The 21,286-nt window shown below is 42.8% G+C and overlaps 1 protein-coding gene across 4 annotated transcripts in view; it reads left to right on the forward strand.

The window, feature by feature from the left end:
* CEP104 (centrosomal protein 104) overlaps window positions 1–21,286 on the forward strand; it is a gene marked incomplete at its 5' end in the record, with an annotated part of 54,374 nt that overhangs the window by 23,575 nt on the left and 9,513 nt on the right. For 3 of the 4 annotated variants that reach the window (XM_082681052.1, XM_082681050.1, XM_082681049.1), the window contains 3 exons: window positions 7,031–7,207; window positions 9,549–9,755; window positions 10,224–10,331. In XM_082681052.1, coding sequence (XP_082537178.1) covers window positions 7,031–7,207; window positions 9,549–9,755; window positions 10,224–10,331 — 492 coding nt within the window. Of the gene's footprint in view, window positions 1–7,030; window positions 7,208–9,548; window positions 9,756–10,223; window positions 10,332–19,974; window positions 20,435–21,286 lie in introns of those variants that run through there. The other variant, XM_082681051.1, reaches the window with a different exon arrangement.

Here is a 21,286-nt window from a genome sequence, read left to right on the forward strand (position 1 = left end):
AATGTGCTGCAGACAAAGGAGCAAGGTTAAAACCTACAAGAACAACTAAATGAAGAGGAAATAGGCAGTCTACCTGAAAAAGAATTCAGAGTGATGGTAATAAAGATGATCCAACATCTCAGAAAAAGAATGGAGGCACGGATGGAGAAGATACAAGAAATGTTTAACAAGGACCTAGAAGAACTAAAGAACAAACAGTGATGAACAACACAATAACTGGAATGGGAAATACACTAGAAGGAATCCATAGCAGAATAACTGAGGCAGAAGAACGGATAAGTGAGCTGGAAGATAAGATGGTGGAAATAACTGCCAAGGAGCAGAATAAAGGAAAAAGAACGAAAAGAATTGAGGACACTCTCAGAGATCTCTGAGACAACACTGAACACACCAACATTCAAATTATAGGGGTCCCAGAAGAAAAAGAGGGGACTGAGAAAAGATTTGAAGAGATTATAGTTGAAACCTTCCCTAACATGGGAAAGGAAATAGTCACCCAAGTCCAGGAAGCACAGAGAGTCCCATACAGGATAAACCCAAGAGAAACATGCCAAGACACATATTAATCAAACTAACAAAAATTAAATACAAAGAAAAAATATTAAAAGCAACAAGGGAAAAGCAACAAATAACATACAAAGGAATCCCCAGAAGGTTATCAGCTGATTTTTCAGCAAAAACTCCACAGGCCAAAAGGAAAAAGCAGGATATATTTAAAGTGATGAAAGGGAAAAACGTACAACCAAGAATACTTTACCCAGCAAGGCTGTCATTCAGATTTGATGGAGAAATCAAAAGCTTTTCAGACAAGCAAACGCTAAGAGAATTCAGCACCACCAAACGAGCTTTACAACAAATGCTAAAGGAGCTTCTCTAGGTTGGGGGTGGGGGGGGTAGGGTGGTAGAAATATTCTTGTTTCTACAAACAAGGAAACTAAGAAATGGGAAAGCTTGCTAGTAAAGGCAAACATACACTAAAAGGAGCAAATCATCCACACACAAATATGATATCAAACCCAGCAATCGTGAGAAAAGGAGAGCACAAATGCAGGAAGTGGGAATTGCATTGGAAAGTAAGAGACCAGCAACTTAAAACAACCTTGTTTATATATAGACTGCTATATAAAACCTCATGGGAGGGCTTCCCTGGTGGCGCAGTGGTTGAGAATCTGCCTGCCAATGCAGGGGACGTGGGTTCGAGCCCTGGTCTGGGAAGATCCCACATGCCGTGGAGCAACTAGGACCGTGAGCCACAACTACTGAGCCTGCGCATCTGGAGCTTGTGCTCCGCAACAAGAGAGGCCACGACAGTGAGAGGCCCGCGCACCACAATGAAGAGTGGCTCCCGCTCGCCACAACTAGAGAAAGCCCTCGCACAGAAACGAAGACCCAACACAGCCAATAAATAAATAAATAAATAAATAAATAAATAAATAATTTTTTAAAACGTCATGGGAAATGCAAACCAAAAAGCTACAATAGATAGACACACAAAAAAGAAAAAGCAACCTAAATACAACACTAAAGATGGTCATCAAACCACAAAAGAAGAGAATAAAAGCAGAAGGGAAGAAAAAAGATCTACAAAAACAAACCCAAAACAATTAAGAAGATGGCACTAGGAACATACATATTGATAATTGCCTTAAATATAAATGGATTAAATGCTCCAACCAAAAGACACAGACTGGCTGCATGGATACAAAAACAGAACCCATATATACACTGTCTACAAGAGACCCACTTCAGACCTAGGGACACATACAGACTGAAAGTGAGAGGACATAAAAAGATATTCCATGCAAATGGAAATCAAAAGAAAGCTGGAGTAGCAATACTCATATCAGACAAAATAGACTTTAAAGACAGTTACAAGAGACAAGGAAGGACACTACATAATGATCAAGGGATCGATCCATGAAGAAGATATAACAGTTGTAAATATTTATGCACCCAACATAGGAGCACCTCAATACATAAGGCAAACGCTAACAGCCATAAAAGGGGAAAGCGACAGTAACACAATAGTAGTGGACTTTAACACCCCACTTTCACCAATGGACAGATCATCCAAAATGAAAATAAATAAGGAAACACAAGCTTTAAATGGCACATTAAACAAGGTGGACTTAATTGATATTTATAGGACATTCCATCCAAAAACAACAGAATACACTTTCTTCTCAAGTGCTCATGGAACATTCTCCAGGATAGACCATATTTTGGGTCACAAATCAAGCCTTGGTAAATTTAAGAAAATTGAAATTGTATCAAGTATCTTTTCCGACCACAACGCTGTGAGACTAGATATCAGTTACAGGAAAGAAACTGTAAAAAATACAAACACATGGAGGCTAAACAATACACTACTGAATAACCAAGAGATCCCTGGGGAAATCAAAAAATATCTAGAGACAAATGACAACGAAAACACAACAATCCAAAACCTGTGGGACACAGCAAAAGCAGTTCTAAGAGGGAAGTTTACAGCAATACAGTCTTATCTCAGGAAACAGGAAAAATATCAAAGAAACAATCTAACCTTACACCTGAAGCAACTAGAGGAAGAAGGTCAAAACCCAAAGTTAGTAGAAGGAAAGAAATCATAAAGGTCAGAGCAGAAATAAATGAAATAGAGACAAAGAAAAAGATAGCAAAGATCAATGAAACTAAAAGCTGGTTCTTTGAGAAGATAAACAAAATTGATAAACCTTTAGCCAGACTCCAAGAAAAAAAGCGAGAGGACTCAAATCAATAAAATTAGAAATAAAAAAGGAGAAGTTACAACAGACACCATAGAAGTACAAAGGATCATAAAAGACTACTACAAGCTACTATATGCCGATAAAATGGACAACCTAGAAGAAATGGACAAATTCTTAGACATGCACAACCTTCCAAGACTGAACCAGGAAGAAATAGAAAATATGAGCAGACCAGTCACAAGTACTGAAATTGAAACTGATTTTAAAACTTCTAACAGGGAATTCCCTGGTGGTCCAGTGGTTAGGAGTCTGTGCTTCCACTGCAGGGGGCACGGGTTCCATCCCTGGTTAGGGAACTAAGATCCCACATGCTGTACAGCATGAACAAAAACAAAAGTCCAGGATGAGATGGCTTCATCAGCTAATACTATCAAACATTTAGAGAAGAGTTAACACCTATCCTGCTGAAACTCTTCCAAAGAATTGCAGAAGGAACACTCCCAGGCTCATTGTATGAGGCCACCGTCACCCTGATACCAAAACCAGACAAAGATACTACAAAAAAAGAAAAGAAAATTACAGGCCAATATCACTGATGAACATAGATGTAATCCTCAACAAAATGCTAGCAAACCAAATCCAACAACACATTAAGAGGATCATACACCATGATCAAGTGGGATTTATCCTAGGGGTGCAAGGTTTCTTCAACATATGCAAATCAATCAATGTGATACACCATATTAACAGTCTGAAGAATAAAAACCATATGACCATCCCAGTAGATGCAGAGAAAGCTTTTGACAAAATTCAGCACCTATTTATGATAAAAACTCTCCAGAAAGTGGGCATAGAGGGAACCTACCTCAACATAATAAAGGTCGTATACGACGAACCCATAGCAAACATCATGCTCAATGGTGAAAAACTGAAAGCATTTCCTCTAAGATCAGGAACAAGACAAGGGTGTCCTCTCTCACCAGTTTTATTCAACACAATTTTGGAAGTCCTAGCCATGGCATTCAGAGAAGAAAAAGAAATAAAAAGAATCCAAATTGGAAAAGAAGAAGTAAAACTCTCACTGTTTGCAGATGACATGATACCATACCTAGAAAATCCTAAAGATGCTACCAGAAAACTATTAGAGCTCATCAATGAAATTGATGAAAATGGCAGGATACAAAATTAATACACAAAAATCTCTTGCATTCCTGTACACGAAGAATGAAAGATCAGAAAGAGCAATTCAGGAAACAATTCAATTTACCTTTGCAACAAAAAGAATAAAATACCTAGGAATAAACCTACCTCAGTAGACGACCTATATGCAGAAAACTCTAAGACACTGATGAAAGAAATCAAAGAAGACACAAACAGGTAGATATACCATGTTCTTGGATTGGAAGAATCAATTTTGTCAAAATGACTATACTACCCAAAGCAATCTACAGATTCAGTGCTATCCCTATCAAATTACCAATGGCATTTCTCACAGAATTAGAACAAAAATTTTTAGTTTGGATGGAAACACAAAAGATCCTGAATAGCCAAAGCAATCTTGAGAAAGGAAAATGGAGCTGGAGGAATCAGACTGCCTGACTTCAGGCTATACTACAAAGCTACAGTCATCAAAACAGTATGGTACTGCACAAAAACAGAAATACAGATCAATGGGACAGGATAGAAAGTCCAGAGATAAACCCACTCACCTGTGGTCATCTAATCTATGACAAAGAAGGCAGGACTATACAATGGGGAAAAGATAGTCTCTTCAGTAAGTGGTGCTGGGGAAACTGAACAGCTGCATGTAAAAGAATGAAATTGCAACACTACCTAATGCCATACACAAAAACAAACTTAAGATGGATTAAAGACCTAAATGTAAGGCCAAACGCTATAAAACTCAGAGGAAAACATAGGCAGAACACTCTTTGACGTAAATCACAGCAAGATCTTTTTCAATCCACCTCCTAGAGTAATGAAAATAAAAACAAAAATAAACAAATGGGACCTAATTAAACTTAAAAGCTTTTGCACAGCAAAGGAAACCATAAGCAAAAGGAAAAGACAACCCACAGAATGGGAGTACATATTTGCAAACAAAGCAACTGACAAGGGATTAATCTCCAAAATATACAAACAGCTCATGCAGCTCAATATACATATAAAAAAAAAACCAATCAAACAGTGGGCAAGAGATCTAAACAGATATTTCTCCAAAGAAGACATACAAGTGGCCAAACAGCACATGAAAAGTTGCTCAACATAGCTAATTATTAGAGAAATGCAAATCGAAACTACAATGAGGTATCACCTTACACCAGTCAGAATGGCTGTCATTAAAAAGTCTACAAATGATAAATGCTGGAGAGGGTGTGGAGAAAAGGGAACCCTCTTGCACTGTTGGTGGGAATGTAAATTGGTACAGCCACTATGGAGAACAGTATGGAGGATCCTTAAAGAACTAAAAATAGAACTACCACACGACCCAGCAATCCCACTACTGGGCATATACCCTGAAAAAACCATATTTCAAAACAGTACATGCACCCCAATGTTCATTGCAGCACCATTTACAATAGCCAGGACATGGAAGCAACCTAAATGTCCATCAACAGAGGAATGGATAAAGAAGATGCGGTACATATATACAATGGAGTATTACTCAGCCATAAAAAAGAACAAAATAATGCCATTTGCAGCAACATGGATGGGCCTAGAAATTATCATACTAAGTGAAGTAAGTCAGACACAGAAAGACAAATATCATATGATATTGCTTATATGTGGAATTTTTTTTAAGAGGGTACAAATGAACTTATTTACAAAACAGAGGGTCACAGACATAGAAAACAGGAAAGCACGGGGGGAAGGGATAAATTGGGAGATTGGGATTGACATACACACACTACTATATATAAAATAGATGACTAATAAGGACCTACTGTACAGCACAGGGAACTCTTGTCAGTACTCTGTAATGACATATATGGGAAAAGAATCTAAAAATGAGTGGATATGTATTTATATATAACTGATACACTTTCCTGTACAGCAGAAAATAAGGCAACATTGTAAATCAGCTATACTCCAATAACAAGTTTAAAAGAGAGTTTGGGGCACACGCTTAGACGAGCAGTGTGAGAATATGCTTTGCTCTCTTTAAATTAGTGACTCCATCTGGTCTAGGAGATCTCAAATTAAGATTCAGAAAGTCTGCGAGCTCCTTCGAATGTCACACACAGTGCTGTGAGGATGCACGGCTTTCTAGGGAAGGAACCCAAAGTTGCCATAGTTTCTCCAACATGAAGAACCACTGATCTTGTTTTGTTTAATGAACTTAAATTTTCAGAGAAAACAAGTAAGTGATACTATTTGGGGGAAATCTTTCAAAGGATGCATTGAATATGCAGCGAATTATTTTCCAGCCACATTCACCTCTGAGACAGTGGTGGTGCTGAGTGTCTTCTGCTTGGGACCTGTTCTCGTTCTGCACCAGCATCTGGGCAACCAACCCTGCATCCCCGTGTCCTCAGCATCTGTGTGTCACGTGCGAGTTCACCGTTCATGCTGCTCTGAGGGGCTGTCCTTCCTCTTTCTTCTTTCCTTTGGTTCAGAGCTACTCACGGGCCCAGAGAGGGAGTTAACTGTACTGTCAAAATGAGAGGGTGTTTTGGGTAGTGTGGCCTGCAGACCTGCTAAAAACAGACGTCTTCCTATATTACGTCTCATATTTTATCAATATTTTATCGTTTCTTCGATCTTTTTCTTTAATATTTTACCATTTTTTTCTTTTTCTGCGTCTGGCTAATTAATGATGAAGTCTTAGTTATGGGAAGACTTGCTCACTTGGAGACATTGGACTGTGTGGAGGTACTTACCCTCCTTCATCTAAACCCATTAGGGGTCTGTTCACCTGGAGTATTGTGCATGGTTACATGCTTGGCTGACGTTTAATAAATACCGAAATGGTGGTTCTCGCAGCAGGACTAATTTCTTTCAGAATTTTAGAAATTAGAAAACCTTTTTCTTGAGGTTGTGAAATCCTGAGAAGAGAAACCTTAAGTTACTGATCACATTTGCTGTAAAGCTTTCATTAATCTCCAAGTGGTTGTGGTTTTTATTTCTGATGCTTTTGGTTTTTGTTTTTAATTGTTATTACATCTTAGATAGAAACATGAGCTTATAGATCAGTGACTTTACTGCCGTTTGTCACTGTCATTTTTTGTTTCCTGTTTTTTCCTTCAGCGTTTACTTTGCGGATGGCACTAAGTTGCCCTTAGCATTTTCCAGTAAAACTTAACAAATGATGTTGGTTTTTATAGGAAATGGCCTTGTTTAAGGAAGTGAAGTCTCTCCAGCTTATCCCATCTTACCTGGTCCAGCCATTAAAAGCCAACTCCTCGGCTCACCTGGCCATGAGCCAGATGGCGCTGCTGGCCCGGCTGCTGCGGGACCTGGGCACGGAGGGCATGGGCTTCACCGTGGACAGTGTGATGCGGGTAAGCACCCCAGGGTGGCCGCCGCAGCCTGGGCTCCGAGCTGGTGGCCGGAGCATGGCAAGCATCTGGCCGGTGTTGGCTGCGTGCGGAGGTGGGGGGCGATTTCGGAACGTCGCCGCTTCCTCTGACACGTGAGGGCGCTGGAGTCGCGCTGCCGGTTGCGCCGTGGCATCGGGGCGTGAGCCGTGCAGAGCCGTGTCCCCAGGGAAGCAAGCTCTGCAAGCAATGACGCCGCATCGTAGCGGGTGGCAGGGCTGTGGAAGGAGGTGCATGTTTTATGCTTTGGACAACCCCATGAGCCCCAGAAGTGAACACTGATTGTGTCCGTTCACTTGTAGCCCCTGGACTGCCTCCTGAGTATGGGTCAGTGTCCCCTGTCCTGCCCTGCGTCACGTGGCCACTGTCTGTCCTGCTTCCACGTCAGTTTCCTTGTTCCCCAGCACAGACCATAAGCCGGCCCCACATGCTTACATCCTTGTTAGGGCCACACCCACGTCAGGATCCCAGTGTGAGCTTTGGTCCAGTAAGCTGTGCTGCCATCACAGATGCGCACTCTTCAGGGCAGTGACACAGCAGAGGCTCACTGCCGTCCCTTGTGGCCGGTGCCATCTGTGGGCACTCGGGAGCTCCGTCTCCTCCCAGTGTGATGCCGCGGCTTCACACATGACCTCCAAGGTCACTGAATGGAGGAGGGTGACTAGAGGTTGTGAGTGCAGGTGTCCACAGGCCGAGCCACTCTCAGACATGTCCATCCACTGAGGTGGCCCCATCCTCACGGCAGGGCCCGGGAGGCGTGTACAACTGTGCCCCAAGGAAGTGGGGAAACCGGGTTGGTGAGCACGTCACCCTATGCGGGTCCGTCTACATGCGGTGGGCTTGATCGAGACGGAGAGTTTAAAAAGGAGGAGAAATGAGTGAAAGTTGGAGGTGGGGGTGAGGCTCTAATTGAAGAAACAAAGCCCCCAGGCAGCCGACGGAACGGGGCCGCAGTGCTCGCTCGGACGGCTCGGCTCAGAGCCGGGCAGCGGCCAGCCAGCCTCTCAACAGGAGGGCGTCAGCTCAAAGCCGAGAGTGGATGGGGAGGTTTGAGCGGCGAGCAGGGAGTATGAGATGCTGCCCTTGACCTCTGAGCAGGGAAACCAACCAGGAAACGTCACGGGTCAGGTTACTGCGTGATGCCAAGGGCCCCAGGATCGCCATGGCCCAAAGTCCAGCCTGAAACCAGCTGGCACAATTCCTGAGCCCGCAGCACCTTCTGCTTCACCTGGGAACACAGAGGAGGAGCGGCCCCAGATTTGAGGGCCTGCAAGGATGCCGGAGGTGACTTGGTGATGGACACGCGGGGTGGGAAAGACTCGCGGGAGGTGGCAGACGGGAGGGAGTGCAGACAGGTGAGCTGGAGAGGCAGGAGGTGATCATCCCCGGGGGTGCCTCACGGTCAGAACTTCTCGAGCTGGTGCAGGGGTTGGGAAGGACAAGGTCTGGGGTAAAACCTGAGTGTGTGGCAGGCGGAGACAGAGGAAGTGAGGAAGCCCAGCCAGTGAGGGGCCAGCGCCCAAAGGACCAGGAGGGGACGTGGGTTTACTATACGTGGGAACGTCGGATATTGTGATGTGTTCGGATGACACTAAAGAGCTTAAAATGGATGGGGTGGGTCGTTCGCCTACTTCAAGGTCATGCACAGATCTTGAAAAAGGAACATTGAATAAGAAGAAGTAAAGTGTCAGAATGATAAGCACAGTGAATCATTTATAATGTCAAACAAAAATCCTACGTGTACACACACACACGCACACGGCACGTACACTGTGCAGCAAATGAAGACGTCTGGGGGGCGCGTGCCCGCTTCAGGACACTGATGCCTCTGACGGGGGGTGGGGGGAGGGGACAGGGGGCCAGGGAGACTTCAAGGGGACTTGCACCGTAGTCCTAGGGTTCTGTTTCTTAGAAAGAGTTGAAGCAAACCTGGCAAAAATGATAGACGTTGGTTAATCTAGATGGTGGATGCATGAAGTTTATTATATTTCTTCTTTATGATTGAAATATTTTCTAATACTTAATATGAAGTTTCTGGGGGGATGTAACTTTAAAAATGCTATTTAATACCTGAAGTAGGAAAAAGGAAAACACTAGTAATTGTAAATACAACATAGGTTCAGCTGCACATGTAAAGTAAAGGAAGTGAGGAAAACTCTGTATCTTAATAGCTGGAATTCTATGGGCATTGTCATCCATGTTTTTCAAATGTCCACGATGTCCCTATGTTTCTTTTATGCCAGAAGAAATAAACGTGGCTATTTTGAGACCCAGTAACAAGAGCACGTCCCGACCCTATTCTTAGTTCGCAGTGCGGGCCCTGGAGCACAGGGAGCACAAGGTGCGGGATTCGGCGGTGGGGATGATCCTGGACCTGTACGCGCAGCACCGGGCTCTGGTCCTCGAGTGCCTCCCTCCCGAGGAGAGTGCCACCCGCAGGAGCGTCCTCTATAAGACACTTTTTGAGGGATTTGCTACAATAGACGGCAGACCTACAGATGCTGAAATTAGGGTAAGTTAACTTCCGTGAAGTTATGACCTGGTCCCGGGTGTAAGAAGTGACTTGGTACGTGAGTAAACTGACGCATCGTTCACGGGACTATGGGGACAGGAAACACAGCACACGGAGGACACTGGTGCCTGAGCCCACGTCCTGGCTCTTCCACCTTGTCTGTGTAGGGATGATGATGGCCGGGAGGACACCTGCAGTGTTTATCAACAGGAAACATTTAACACAACACTGTTAATGAACTATACCCCGATATAAAATTTTAAAAAAATTTTTTAATTCCAGAAAAAAAAAACAACCAGTAAACATTTATTAGATGAATCTGGTGGATTTTCTTTTAATTCTAGCTATAGTGTTAGTCTTAGTGACGATCACAATACATAAGAAACATAATTTATATGCTATAACTTATCACTCAATTTCCAGCGCTACCCTAAAAATCAGTTCTAACGGAAAATCATTTCATACCAGGCACAGAAAAGAGCAGCTACAGAAGAAGCAGAAAAACGCAAGAAAGAAGAAATTAAAGCTTTACAAGGGCAGTCGGCAACACTAAAGGAGATGCAGGCTGAAGTCCAGGTTGGCAAGGTTCACTGTCTTTCCCCGTCATGCTCTCGGTCAAAATCCTGTGACCGTTTATTTCCTTACGTAGATGCACAGCATGCTTGGTTTGCTTTTCGTGGGACTCTCCAAATGGGTATCTCTATTCTTTGTTGTTTTTTAAATTAGTTTAGGGGTAAATAAAAGGAATCCTCCACTGAATCATTTGCATGCTCTTTTTTTTTTTAACATCTTTATTGGAGTATAATTGCTTTACAATGGTGTGTTAGTTTCTGCTTTATAACAAAGTGAATCAGTTATACATATGTTCCCATATCTCTTCCCTCTTGCGTCTCCCTCCCTCCCACCCTCCCTATCCCACCCCACTAGGTGGTCACAAAGCACCGAGCTGATCTCCCTGTGCTATGCGGCTGCTTCCCACTAGCTATCTATTTTACGCTTGGTAGTGTATATATGTCCATGCCCCTCTCTCACTTTGTCACAGCTTACCCTTCCCTCTCCCCATATCCTCAAGTCCATTCTCTAGTAGGTCTGTGTCTTTATTCCTGTCTTACCCCTAGGTTCTTCATGACATTTTTTTCCCTTAGATTCCATATATATGTGTTAGCATTCGGTATTTGTCTTGCTTTCTGACTTACTTCACTCTGTATGACAGACTCTAGGTACATCCACCTCACTACAAATAACTAAATTTCATTTCTTTTTATGGCTGAGTAATATTCCATTGTATATATGTGCCACATCTTCTTTATCCATTCATCCGATGATGGACATTTAGGTTGCTTCCATCTCCGGGCTACTGTAAATAGAGCTGCAATGAACATTTTGGTACATGACTCTTTTTGAATTATGGTTTTCTCAGGGTATATGCCCAAGTGTGGGATTGCTGGGTCATATGGTAGTTCTATTTGTAGTTTTTTAAGGAACCTCCATACTGTTCTCCATAGTGGTTGTACCAATTCACATTCCCACCAGCAGTACAACAGTGTTCCCTTTTCTCCACACCCTCTCCAGCATTTATTGTTTATAGATTTTTTGATGATGGCCATTCTGACTGGTGTGAGATGATATCTCATTGTAGTTTTGATTTGCATTTCTCTAATGATTAATGATGTTGAGCATTCTTTCATGTGTTTGTTGGCAGTCTGTATATCTTCTTTGGAGAAATGTCTATTTATGTCTTCTGCCCATTTGGGGATTGGGCTGTTTGTTTTTTTGTTATTGAGCTGCATGAGCTGCTTGAAAATTTTGGAGATTAATCCTTTGTCAGTTGCTTCATTTGCAAATATTTTCTCCCATTATGAGGGATTTCTTTTGGTCTTGTTTATGGTTTCCTTTGCTATGCGAAAGCTTTGAAGTTTCATTAGGTCCCATTTGTTTATTTTTGTTTTTATTTCCATTTCTCTAGGAGGTGGGTCAAAAAGGATCTTTCTGTGATTTATGTCATAGAGTGTTCTGCCTATGTTTTCCTCTAAGAGTTTGATAGTTTCTGGCCTTACATTTAGGTCTTTAATCCATTTTGAGCTTATTTTTGTGTATGGTGTTAGGGAGTGATCTAATCTCATACTTTTACATGTACCTGTCCAGTTTTCCCAGCACCACTTATTGAAGAGGCTGTCCTTTCTCCACTGTACATTCCTGCCTCCTTTATCAAAGTTAAGGGGACCATATGTGCGTGGGTTTATCTCTGGGCTTTCTATCCTGTTCCATTGATCTATGTTTCTGTTTCTGTGCCAGTACCATACTGTCTTGATTACTGTAGCTTTGTAGTATAGTCTGCAGTCAGGGAGCCTGATTCCTCCAGCTCCGTTTTTCGTTCTCAAGATAGCTTTGGCTATTCGGGGTCTTTTGTGTTTCCATACAGATTGTGAAATTTTTTTGTTCTAGTTCTGTGAAAAATGCCAGTGGTAGTTTGATAGGGATTGCATTGAATCTGTAGATTGCTTTGAGTAGTAGAGTCATTTTCACAATGTTGATTCTTCCAATCCAAGAACATGGTATACCTCTCCATCTCTTTGTGTCATCCTTAATTTCTTTCATCAGTGTCTTATAATTTTCAGCATACAGGTCTTTTGTCTCCTTAGGTAGGTTTATTCCTAGATATTTTATTCTTTTTGTTGCAGTGGTAAATGGGAGTGTTTTCTTGATTTCACTTTCGTATTTTTCATCATTAGTGTATAGGAATGCCAGAGATTTCTGTGCACTAATTTTGTATCCTGCTACTTTACCAAATTCGTTGATTAGCTCTAGTAGTTTTCTGGTAGCATCTTTAGGATTTTCTATGTATAGGATCATGTCATCTGCAGACAGTGACGACTTTACTTCTTTTCCGATTTGGATTCCTTTTATTTCCTTTTCTTCTCTGATTGCTGTGGCTAAAACTTCCAAAACTAGGTGGAATAAGATTGGTGAGAGTGGGCAACCTTGTCTTGTTCCTGATCTTAGTGGAAATGCTTTCAGTTTTTCACCATTGAGGATGATGTTGGCTGTGGGTTTGTCATATATGGCCTTTATTATGTTGAGGAAAGTTCCCTCTATGCCTACTTTCTGCAGGGTTTTTATCATAAATGGGTGTTGAATTTTGTCGAAAGCTTTCTCTGCATCTATTGAGATGATCATATGGTTTTTCTCCTTCAATTTGTTAATGTGGTGTATCACATTGATTGATTTGCGTATATTGAAGAATCCTTGCATTCCTGGAATAAACCCCACTTGATCATGGTGTATGATCCTTTTAATGTGCTGTTGTATTCTGTTTGCTAGTATTTTGTTGAGGATTTTTGCATCTATGTTCATCAGTGATATTGGCCGGTAGTTTTCTTTCTTTGTGACATCCTTGTCTGGTTTTGGTTTCAGGGTGATGGTGGCCTCATAGAATGAATTTGGGAGTGTTCCTCCCTCTGCTATATTTTGGAAGGGTTTGAGAAGGATAGGTGTTAGCTCTTCTCTAAATTTTGATAGAATTCGCCTGTGAAGCGTCTGGTCCTGGGCTTTTGTTTGTTGGAAGATTTTTAATCACTGTTTCAATTTTACTGCTTGTGATTGGTCTGTTCATATTTTCTATTTCTTCCTGATTCAGTCTTGGCAGGTTGTGCATTTCTAAGAATTTGTCCATTTGTTACAGGTTGTCCATTTTATTGGCCTAGAGTTGCTTGTAGTAATCTCTCATGATCTTTTGTATTTCTGCAGTGTCAGTTGTTACTTCTCCTTTTTCATTTTTAATTCTATTGATTTGAGTCTTCTCCCTTCAAACTATCAAAACTTAAATACAAAGAAAACATATTAAAAGCAGCAAGGGAAAAACAACAAATAACACACAAGGGAATCCCCATAAGGTTAACAGCTGATCTTTCAGCAGAAACTCTGCAAGCCAGAAGGGAGTGGCAGGACATATTTAAAGTGATGAAGGAGAAAAGCCTACAACCAAGATTACTCTACCCAGCAAGTATCTCATTCAGATTTGATGGAGAAATTAAAACCTTTACAGACAAGGAAAAGCTGAGAGAGTTCAGCACCACCAAACCAGCTTTACAACAAATGCTAAAGGAACTTCTCTAGGCAAGAACACAAGAGAAGGAAAAGACCTACAATAACAAACCCAAAACAATTAAGAAAATGGGAATAGGAACATACATATCGATAATTACCTTCAATGTAAATGGATTAAATGCTCCCACCAAAAGGCACAGACTGGCTGAATGGATACAAAAACAAGACCCATATATATGCTGTCTACAAGAGACCCACTTCAGACCTAGAGATGCATACAGACTGAAAGTGAGGGAATGGAAAAAGATATGCCATGCAAGTGGAAATCAAAAGAAAGCTGGAGTAGCAATTCTCATATCAGACAAAATAGACTTTAAAATAAAGACTATTACAAGAGACAAAGAAGGACACTACATAATGATCAAGGGATCGATCCAAGAAGAAGATATAACAATTGTAAATATTTATGCACCCAACATAGGAGCACCTCAATACATAAGGCAAATACTAACAGCCATAAAAGGGGAAATCGACAGTAACACATTCATAGTAGGGGACTTTAACACCCCACTTTCACCAATGGACAGGTCATCCAAAATGAAAATAAATAAGGAAACACAAGCTTTAAATGATACATTAAACAAGATGGACTTAATTGATATTTATAGGACATTCCATCCAAAAACAACAGAATACACATTTTTCTCAAGTGCTCATGGAACATTCTCCAGGATAGATCATATCTTGGGTCACAAATCAAGCCTTGGTAAATTTAAGAAAATTGAAATTGTATCAAGTATCTTTTCTGACCACAACACTATGAGACTAGATGTCAATTACAGGAAAAGATCTGTAAAAAATACAAACACATGGAGGCTAAACAATACACTACTTAATAACGAAGTGATCACTGAAGAAATCAAAGAGGAAATCAAAAAATACCTAGAAACAAATGACAGTGGAGACACGACAACCCAAAACCTATGGGATGCAGCAAAAGCAGTTCTAAGAAGGAAGTTTATAGCAATATAAGCCCACCTTAAGAAACAGGAAACATCTCGAATAAACAACCTAACCTTGCACCTAAAGCAATTAGAGAAAGAAGAACAAAACAAACCCCAAAGTTAGCAGAAGGAAAGAAATCATAAAAATCAGATCAGAAATAAATGAAAAAGAAATGAAGGAAACGATAGCAAAGACCAATAAAACTAAAAGCTGGTTCTTTGAGAAGATAAACAAAATTGATAAACCATTAGCCAGACCAAGAAAAAAATGGAGAAGACTCAAATCAATAGAATTAGAAATGAAAAAGCAGAAGTAACAACTGACACTGCAGAAATACAAAAAGATCATGAGAGATTACTACAAGCAACACTAGGCCAATAAAATGGACAACCTGGAAGAAACGGACAAATTCTTAGAAATGCACAACCTGCCAAGACTGAATCAGGAAGAAATAGAAAATATGAACAGACCAATCACAAGCACTGAAATTGAAACTGTGATTAAAAATCTTCCAACAAACAAAAGCCAGGACCAGATGGCTTCACAGGCGAATTCTATCAAAATTTAGAGAAGAGCTAACACCTATCCTTCTCAAACCCTTCCAAAATATAGCAGAGGGAGGAACACTCCCAAATTCATTCTATGAGGCCACCATCACCCTGAAACCAAAACCAGACAAGGATGTCACAAAGAAAGAAAACTACAGGCCAGTATCACTGATGAACATAGATGCAAAAATCCTCAACAAAATACTAGCAAACAGAATACAACAGCACATTAAAAGGATCATACACCATGATCAAGTGGGGTTTATTCCAGGAATGCAAGGATTCTTCAATATACGCAAATCAATCAATGTGATACACCATATTAAAAAATTGAAGGAGAAAAACCATATGATCATCTCAATAGATGCAGAAAAAGCTTTTGACAAGATTCAACACCCATTTATGATAAAAACCCTGCAGAAAGTAGGCATAGAGGGATCTTTCCTCAACATAATAAAGGCCATATATGACAAACCCACAGCCAACATCATCCTCAATGGTGAAAAACTGAAAGCATTTCCACTAAGATCAGGAACAAGACAAGGTTGCCCACTCTCACCAATCTTATTCCACCTAGTTTTGGAAGTTTTAGCCACAGCAATCAGAGAAGAAAAGGAAATAAAAGGAATCCAAATCGGAAAAGAAGAAGTAAAGCCGTCACAGTTTGCAGATGACATGATAGTATACACAGAGAATCCTAAAGATGCTACCAGAAAACTACTAGAGCTAATCAACGAATTTGGTAAAGTTGCAGGATAAAAAATTAATGCACAGAAATCTCTGGCATTCCTATACACTAATGATGAAAAATATGAAAGTGAAATCAAGAAAACACTCCCATTTACCACTGCAACAAAAAGAATAAAATATCTAGGAATAAACCTACCTAAGGAGACAAAAGACCTGTATGCTGAAAATTATAAGACACTGATGAAAGAAATTAAAGATGATACAAATAGATGGAGAGATATACCGTGTTCTTGGATTGGAAGAATCAACATTGTGAAAATGACTCTACTACTCAAAGCAATCTACAGATTCAATGCAATCCCTATCAAACTACCACTGGCATTTTTCACAGAACTAGAACAAAAAATTTCACAATTTATGAAACACAAAAGACCCCGAATAGCCAAAGCAATCTTAAGAACAAAAAACGGAACTGGAGGAATCAGGGTCCCTGACTTCAGATTATACTACAAAGCTACAGTAATCAAGACAGTATGGTACTGGCACAAAAACAGAAAGATACATTAATGGAACAGGATAGAAAGCCCAGAGATAAACCCACGCACATATGGTCACCTTATCTTTGATAAAGGAGGCAGGAATGTACAGTGGAGAAAGGACAGCCTCTTCAATAAGTGGTGCTGGGTAAACTGGGCAGGTACATGTAAAAGTATGAGATTAGATCACTCCCTAACACCATACACAAAAATAAGCTCAAAATGGATTAAAGACCTAAATGTAAGGCCAGAAACTATCAAACTCTTAAAGGAAAACATAGGCAGAACACTCTATGACATAAATCACAGAAAGATCCTTTTTGACCCACCTCCTAGAGAAATGGAAATAAAAACAAAAATAAATGGGACCTAATGAAACTTCAAAGCTTTCGCACAGCAAAGGAAACCATAAACAAGACCAAAAGAAAACCCTCAGAATGGGAGAAAATATTTGCAAATGAAGCAACTGACAAAGGATTAATCTCCAAAATTTTCAAGCAGCTCATGCAGCTCAATAACAAAAAAACAAACAGCCCAATCCCCAAATGGGCAGAAGACATAAATAGACATTTCTCCAAAGAAGATATACAGACTGCCAACAAACACATGAAAGAATGCTCAACATCATTAATCATTAGAGAAATGCAAATCAAAACTACAATGAGATATCATCTCACACCAGTCAGAATGGCCATCATCAAAAAATCTAGAAACAATAAATGCTGGAGAGGGTGTGGAGAAAAGGGAACACTCTTGCACTGCTGGTGAGAATGTGAATTGGTACAGCCACTATGGAGAACAGTATGGAGGTTCCTTAAAAAACTACAAATAGGGCTTCCCTTGTGGCACAGTGGTTGAGAGTCCACCTGCCGATGCAGGGTACACGGGTTCGTGCCCCGGTCCAGGAAGATCCCACATGCTGCAGAGCGTCTGGGCCCGTGAGCCATGGCCGCTGAGCCTGTGCATCTGGAGCCTGTGCTCCGCAACGGGAGAGGCCACAGCAGTGAGAGGCCCGCGTACCGCAAAAAAAAGAAAAAAAAACTACAAATAGAACTACCATATGACCCAGCAATCCCACACCTGGGCATATACCCTGAGAAAACCATAATTCAAAAAGAGTCGTGTACCAAAATGTTCATTCCAGCTCTATTTACAATAGCCCAGAGATGGAAACAACCTAAGTGCCCATCATCGGATGAATGGATAAAGAAGATGTGGCACATATATACAATGGAATATTACTCAGCCATAAACAGAAACGAAATTGAGTTATTTGTAGTGAGGTGGATGTACCTAGAGTCTGTCATACAGAGTGAAGTAAGTCAGAAAGAGCAAGACAAATACCGTATGCTGACACATATATATGGAATTTAAGAAAAAAAAAATCATGAAGAACCTAGGGGTAAGACAGGAATAAAGACACAGACCTACTAGAGAATGGACTTGAGGATATGGGGAGAGGGAAGGGTAAGCTGTGACAAAGTGAGAGAGGGGCATGGACATATATACACTACCAAGCGTAAAATAGATAGCTAGTGGGAAGCAGCCACACAGCACAGGGAGATCAGCTCGGTGCTTTGTGCCCGCCTGGAGGAGTGGAATAGAGAGGGTGGGAGGGAGGGAGACGCAAGAGGGAAGAGATATGGGAACATATGTATATGTATAACTGATTCACTTTGTTATAAAGCAGAAACTAACACACCATTGTAAAGCAATTATACCCCAATAAAGATGTTAAAAAAAAAGAACAAAAAAAAACCCAAAGTTAGCATAAGGAAAGAAATCATAAAGATCATATCAAAAAGAAATGAAAAAGAAATGAAGGAAACGATAGCAAAGATCAATAAAACTAAAAGCTGGTTCTTTGAGAAGATAAACAAAATTGATAAACCATTAGCCAGACTCATCAAGAAAAAAAGGGAGAAGACTTAAGTCAACAGAATTAGAAATGAAAAAGGAGAAGTAACATTTGCATGCTCGTCATTCTTCCCGGGAATGAAGTGTGCTCCTGGCCCAGCCGTGTTTAGAGAGGACGCTCGGAGCTGCAGGAGTTGGCGGAGCGGGGTGGGGGTAGAGGGACAGAAGTCCTCTCTGCAGCTTCTCGCCTCCTTCAGAGGCAAAGGAGGAAAAGGAGCTTGAATATGAAGATCTGATTTCCGTGCATTAAAAAAGGAAGGTTTGGGGCAAATGCTGCCCGTCAGGAAGCACTGAGTCCTAGTGCGCAGGGGGCATCAGATGGTGTTTGGTTGTATGAAACGTGTCCCTTCTGAAGGGCCCTGCCTCTGTGATTTAAATTTGTGCCATCACTCTGGTTTTTGTGATTAAGTTCCTTAAGTTGATAGTAAAAGGGAGAGGACGTGGGTGCATAAGGCCGGCTGTGCTCATGAGGGTGAGTCTCCTGGGAAATGCTCTGACCACCGCTTTTTAGAAAAAGAATAAGTGACTAAAAATGGCAAAAAAGAAAGAAAATACGACTGAATGTATGTTGAAGTGCCTGTGACAGAAAGTGACAGTGGCGTTTCCGCTGGACGCTGGCATGTCAGAATGCCTGTGAGAAGAGCGGGAAAGCGGCCACCAAGGAACAGAAGAGAGGAGGCGGGGGACCGGCGGGGCAGCGCGGGAGCAGTGCCCGGCCTGGGAGCTGCCGAGGTCACCAGGCTGTGCGTCCCCGCAGCATCTGTGGTGCAGGGCATGGAGGCCTGTCCTCCGGCTCGTTTCATCCTTCAGTGTTTGTTGAGCACCTGCACTGGGCCAGCCCTGCCCTGGGCTCCAGAGATGCAGCAGGAACAAGGGCCACTGCTCCAGGAGGAGAGACCACACGGCACGGCCGCTTGGGAGGGTGGGTGCCGTCCTGCCGTCCTTGTCCTGAGATGATCACTGAAGCCATCTCGCAGGAGGATGACAGAATCTTTTTTTCTATTTTTTATTATTGTAAAATATACATAACGTGAGATTTACCATTTTAACCATTTTTAAGTGTACGGTTCTGTGCCATTGAAGACATTCACATCGTTGTGTAGACACCACCACCATCCAGCTCCAAAACTTTTGAGAACAGCAGAATATTTTTAAATCACCCGATTGCTCAGGAGTTTTCGGAAAAGATTTTTAAATTACTAATCAGTTGTCTAATCTGTTCAAAGCATAGATTAAGGTAGATTTTATAACTAAAATTTAACTTTTGGCATTGTTCATTTGTCTCCCTGCAAGATATACGAACCCATCTCTCATTAATAAGGATTGTTTTTGACGCCCAGAATCCGTTTGTGTGAGTTTGCTTTCTTTAGTTGGTAGGTGTATAAATCACTTGAACCCTGTTTGCAAGTTTAGTGTCAGTCTGTCAGGTGCTTCCCCAGTCCTAAAATTGTTTTCTCCTGTGTTTTCTGTATTCAGAGCTTGGGTTGGAGAGAAGCTCCCATCGTGGAAGCTTTGATTTTCTGCAGTCACAGTAGACGGTGTCTACGTATTGCGTCACTTAATGCCGTGGATAGGGGACCAGCTCGTCCCTGTCCTCCTGTGAAACTGCAAGTCCCAGATGCGCCTCCCCCACCAGTGGCCAGCAGCCCAGGCCACGTGGGTCTAGCAGGCTCAGGTGGGGCAGACTGGCCAGTGCAGGGAGGAAGGCTTGGTGACAGGAGGAGCCCCCGGGAGGCCCCTGAGCGGCAGGAGGAGAGCTCGGTGCAGAGGGGCAGCTTCCCGCCGTGGACACACAGGGCCCTGCACCCTGTCCTTCCTCCGGTCAGCACTGCGCCCCCGGCTGTCACCTCCCACAGTGGGGACGCCCAGCAGCCAAGACCCACGAGGCAGATACGCGGTGCGTGAGGGTGTGGTGCCCGCGCAGGGGAAGAGGAAGCCAGAGGAGGGAGGCGGTCAGCTGACCGCCTGACACCACATGACGCTGCGTGGCGGGGGGGCCCCCGGGGCAGCAGTGCCGTGGCCTGTGGAGCCTCCAGGGGTCCCTTTACAGGGGCAGTAATGGGCCGCCCTGGCCACTGTGTTTGCAGGTGGTGGGAAGGGCAGGCTCCTGGAGTGCTGAAGCAGAGCCTGCGGGGCTCACTGATGGGTCGGGGACAGGCCACACCTGGAACAGGAGGGAGGGGTGGGAGCCGCTGGGGTCTCCAGGCTTCGTGGCCTGAATACCTAGAAGACTGGCGGTTCTGGGCTCTGCGCCAGAGGCTGCGAGGGGCGCACGTGAGGGGGAGCCTGTGGGCGGGGAAGGGGGGGGTTGGTCTGGTTGAGTCACATTTAAGTGACGTTAAGACCCAAGTACATGCTGGGTAGCAGAGAGGCCCAGGTGGTGGCACAAACGTTAGGGTCATGAGCACAGAGATGGGTGTGCAGCCTGGGACCTGGGCAAAAGCACCGTCAGGGTCTGTATGGACAAACGGGGGGCGGGCTGAGTCCTGGAGGGGGCGCAGGGGGCGCCCTGGGAGCCCGACTCAGAAGGGCCTGGAGGAGACAGGTGAGGAGAGTCACGTGCCGCCGGGAGCCCATGGCGCGTTCTTCGGGCGGGCAGCCACTGATGATGGGCAGGCGACCCGAAGGGGGTGCAGGTGGCCTTGATGAAGAGTGGTTTCCAAGGAGACGGGGGGGGGCGGGCAGGAGCCCGAGGGAGGGGCTGTGGAGGGCAGGATGGAGGAGACTGCTGCCCACGGACTGAGAGGGCGACTCTTCCAAACAAGTGTGTTGTTTGCAGACGGAGATT

This window comes from Grampus griseus (genome assembly GCF_964374135.1).
Source record: "Grampus griseus genome assembly, chromosome: 1".
Taxonomy (NCBI): Eukaryota; Metazoa; Chordata; class Mammalia; order Artiodactyla; family Delphinidae; genus Grampus; species Grampus griseus.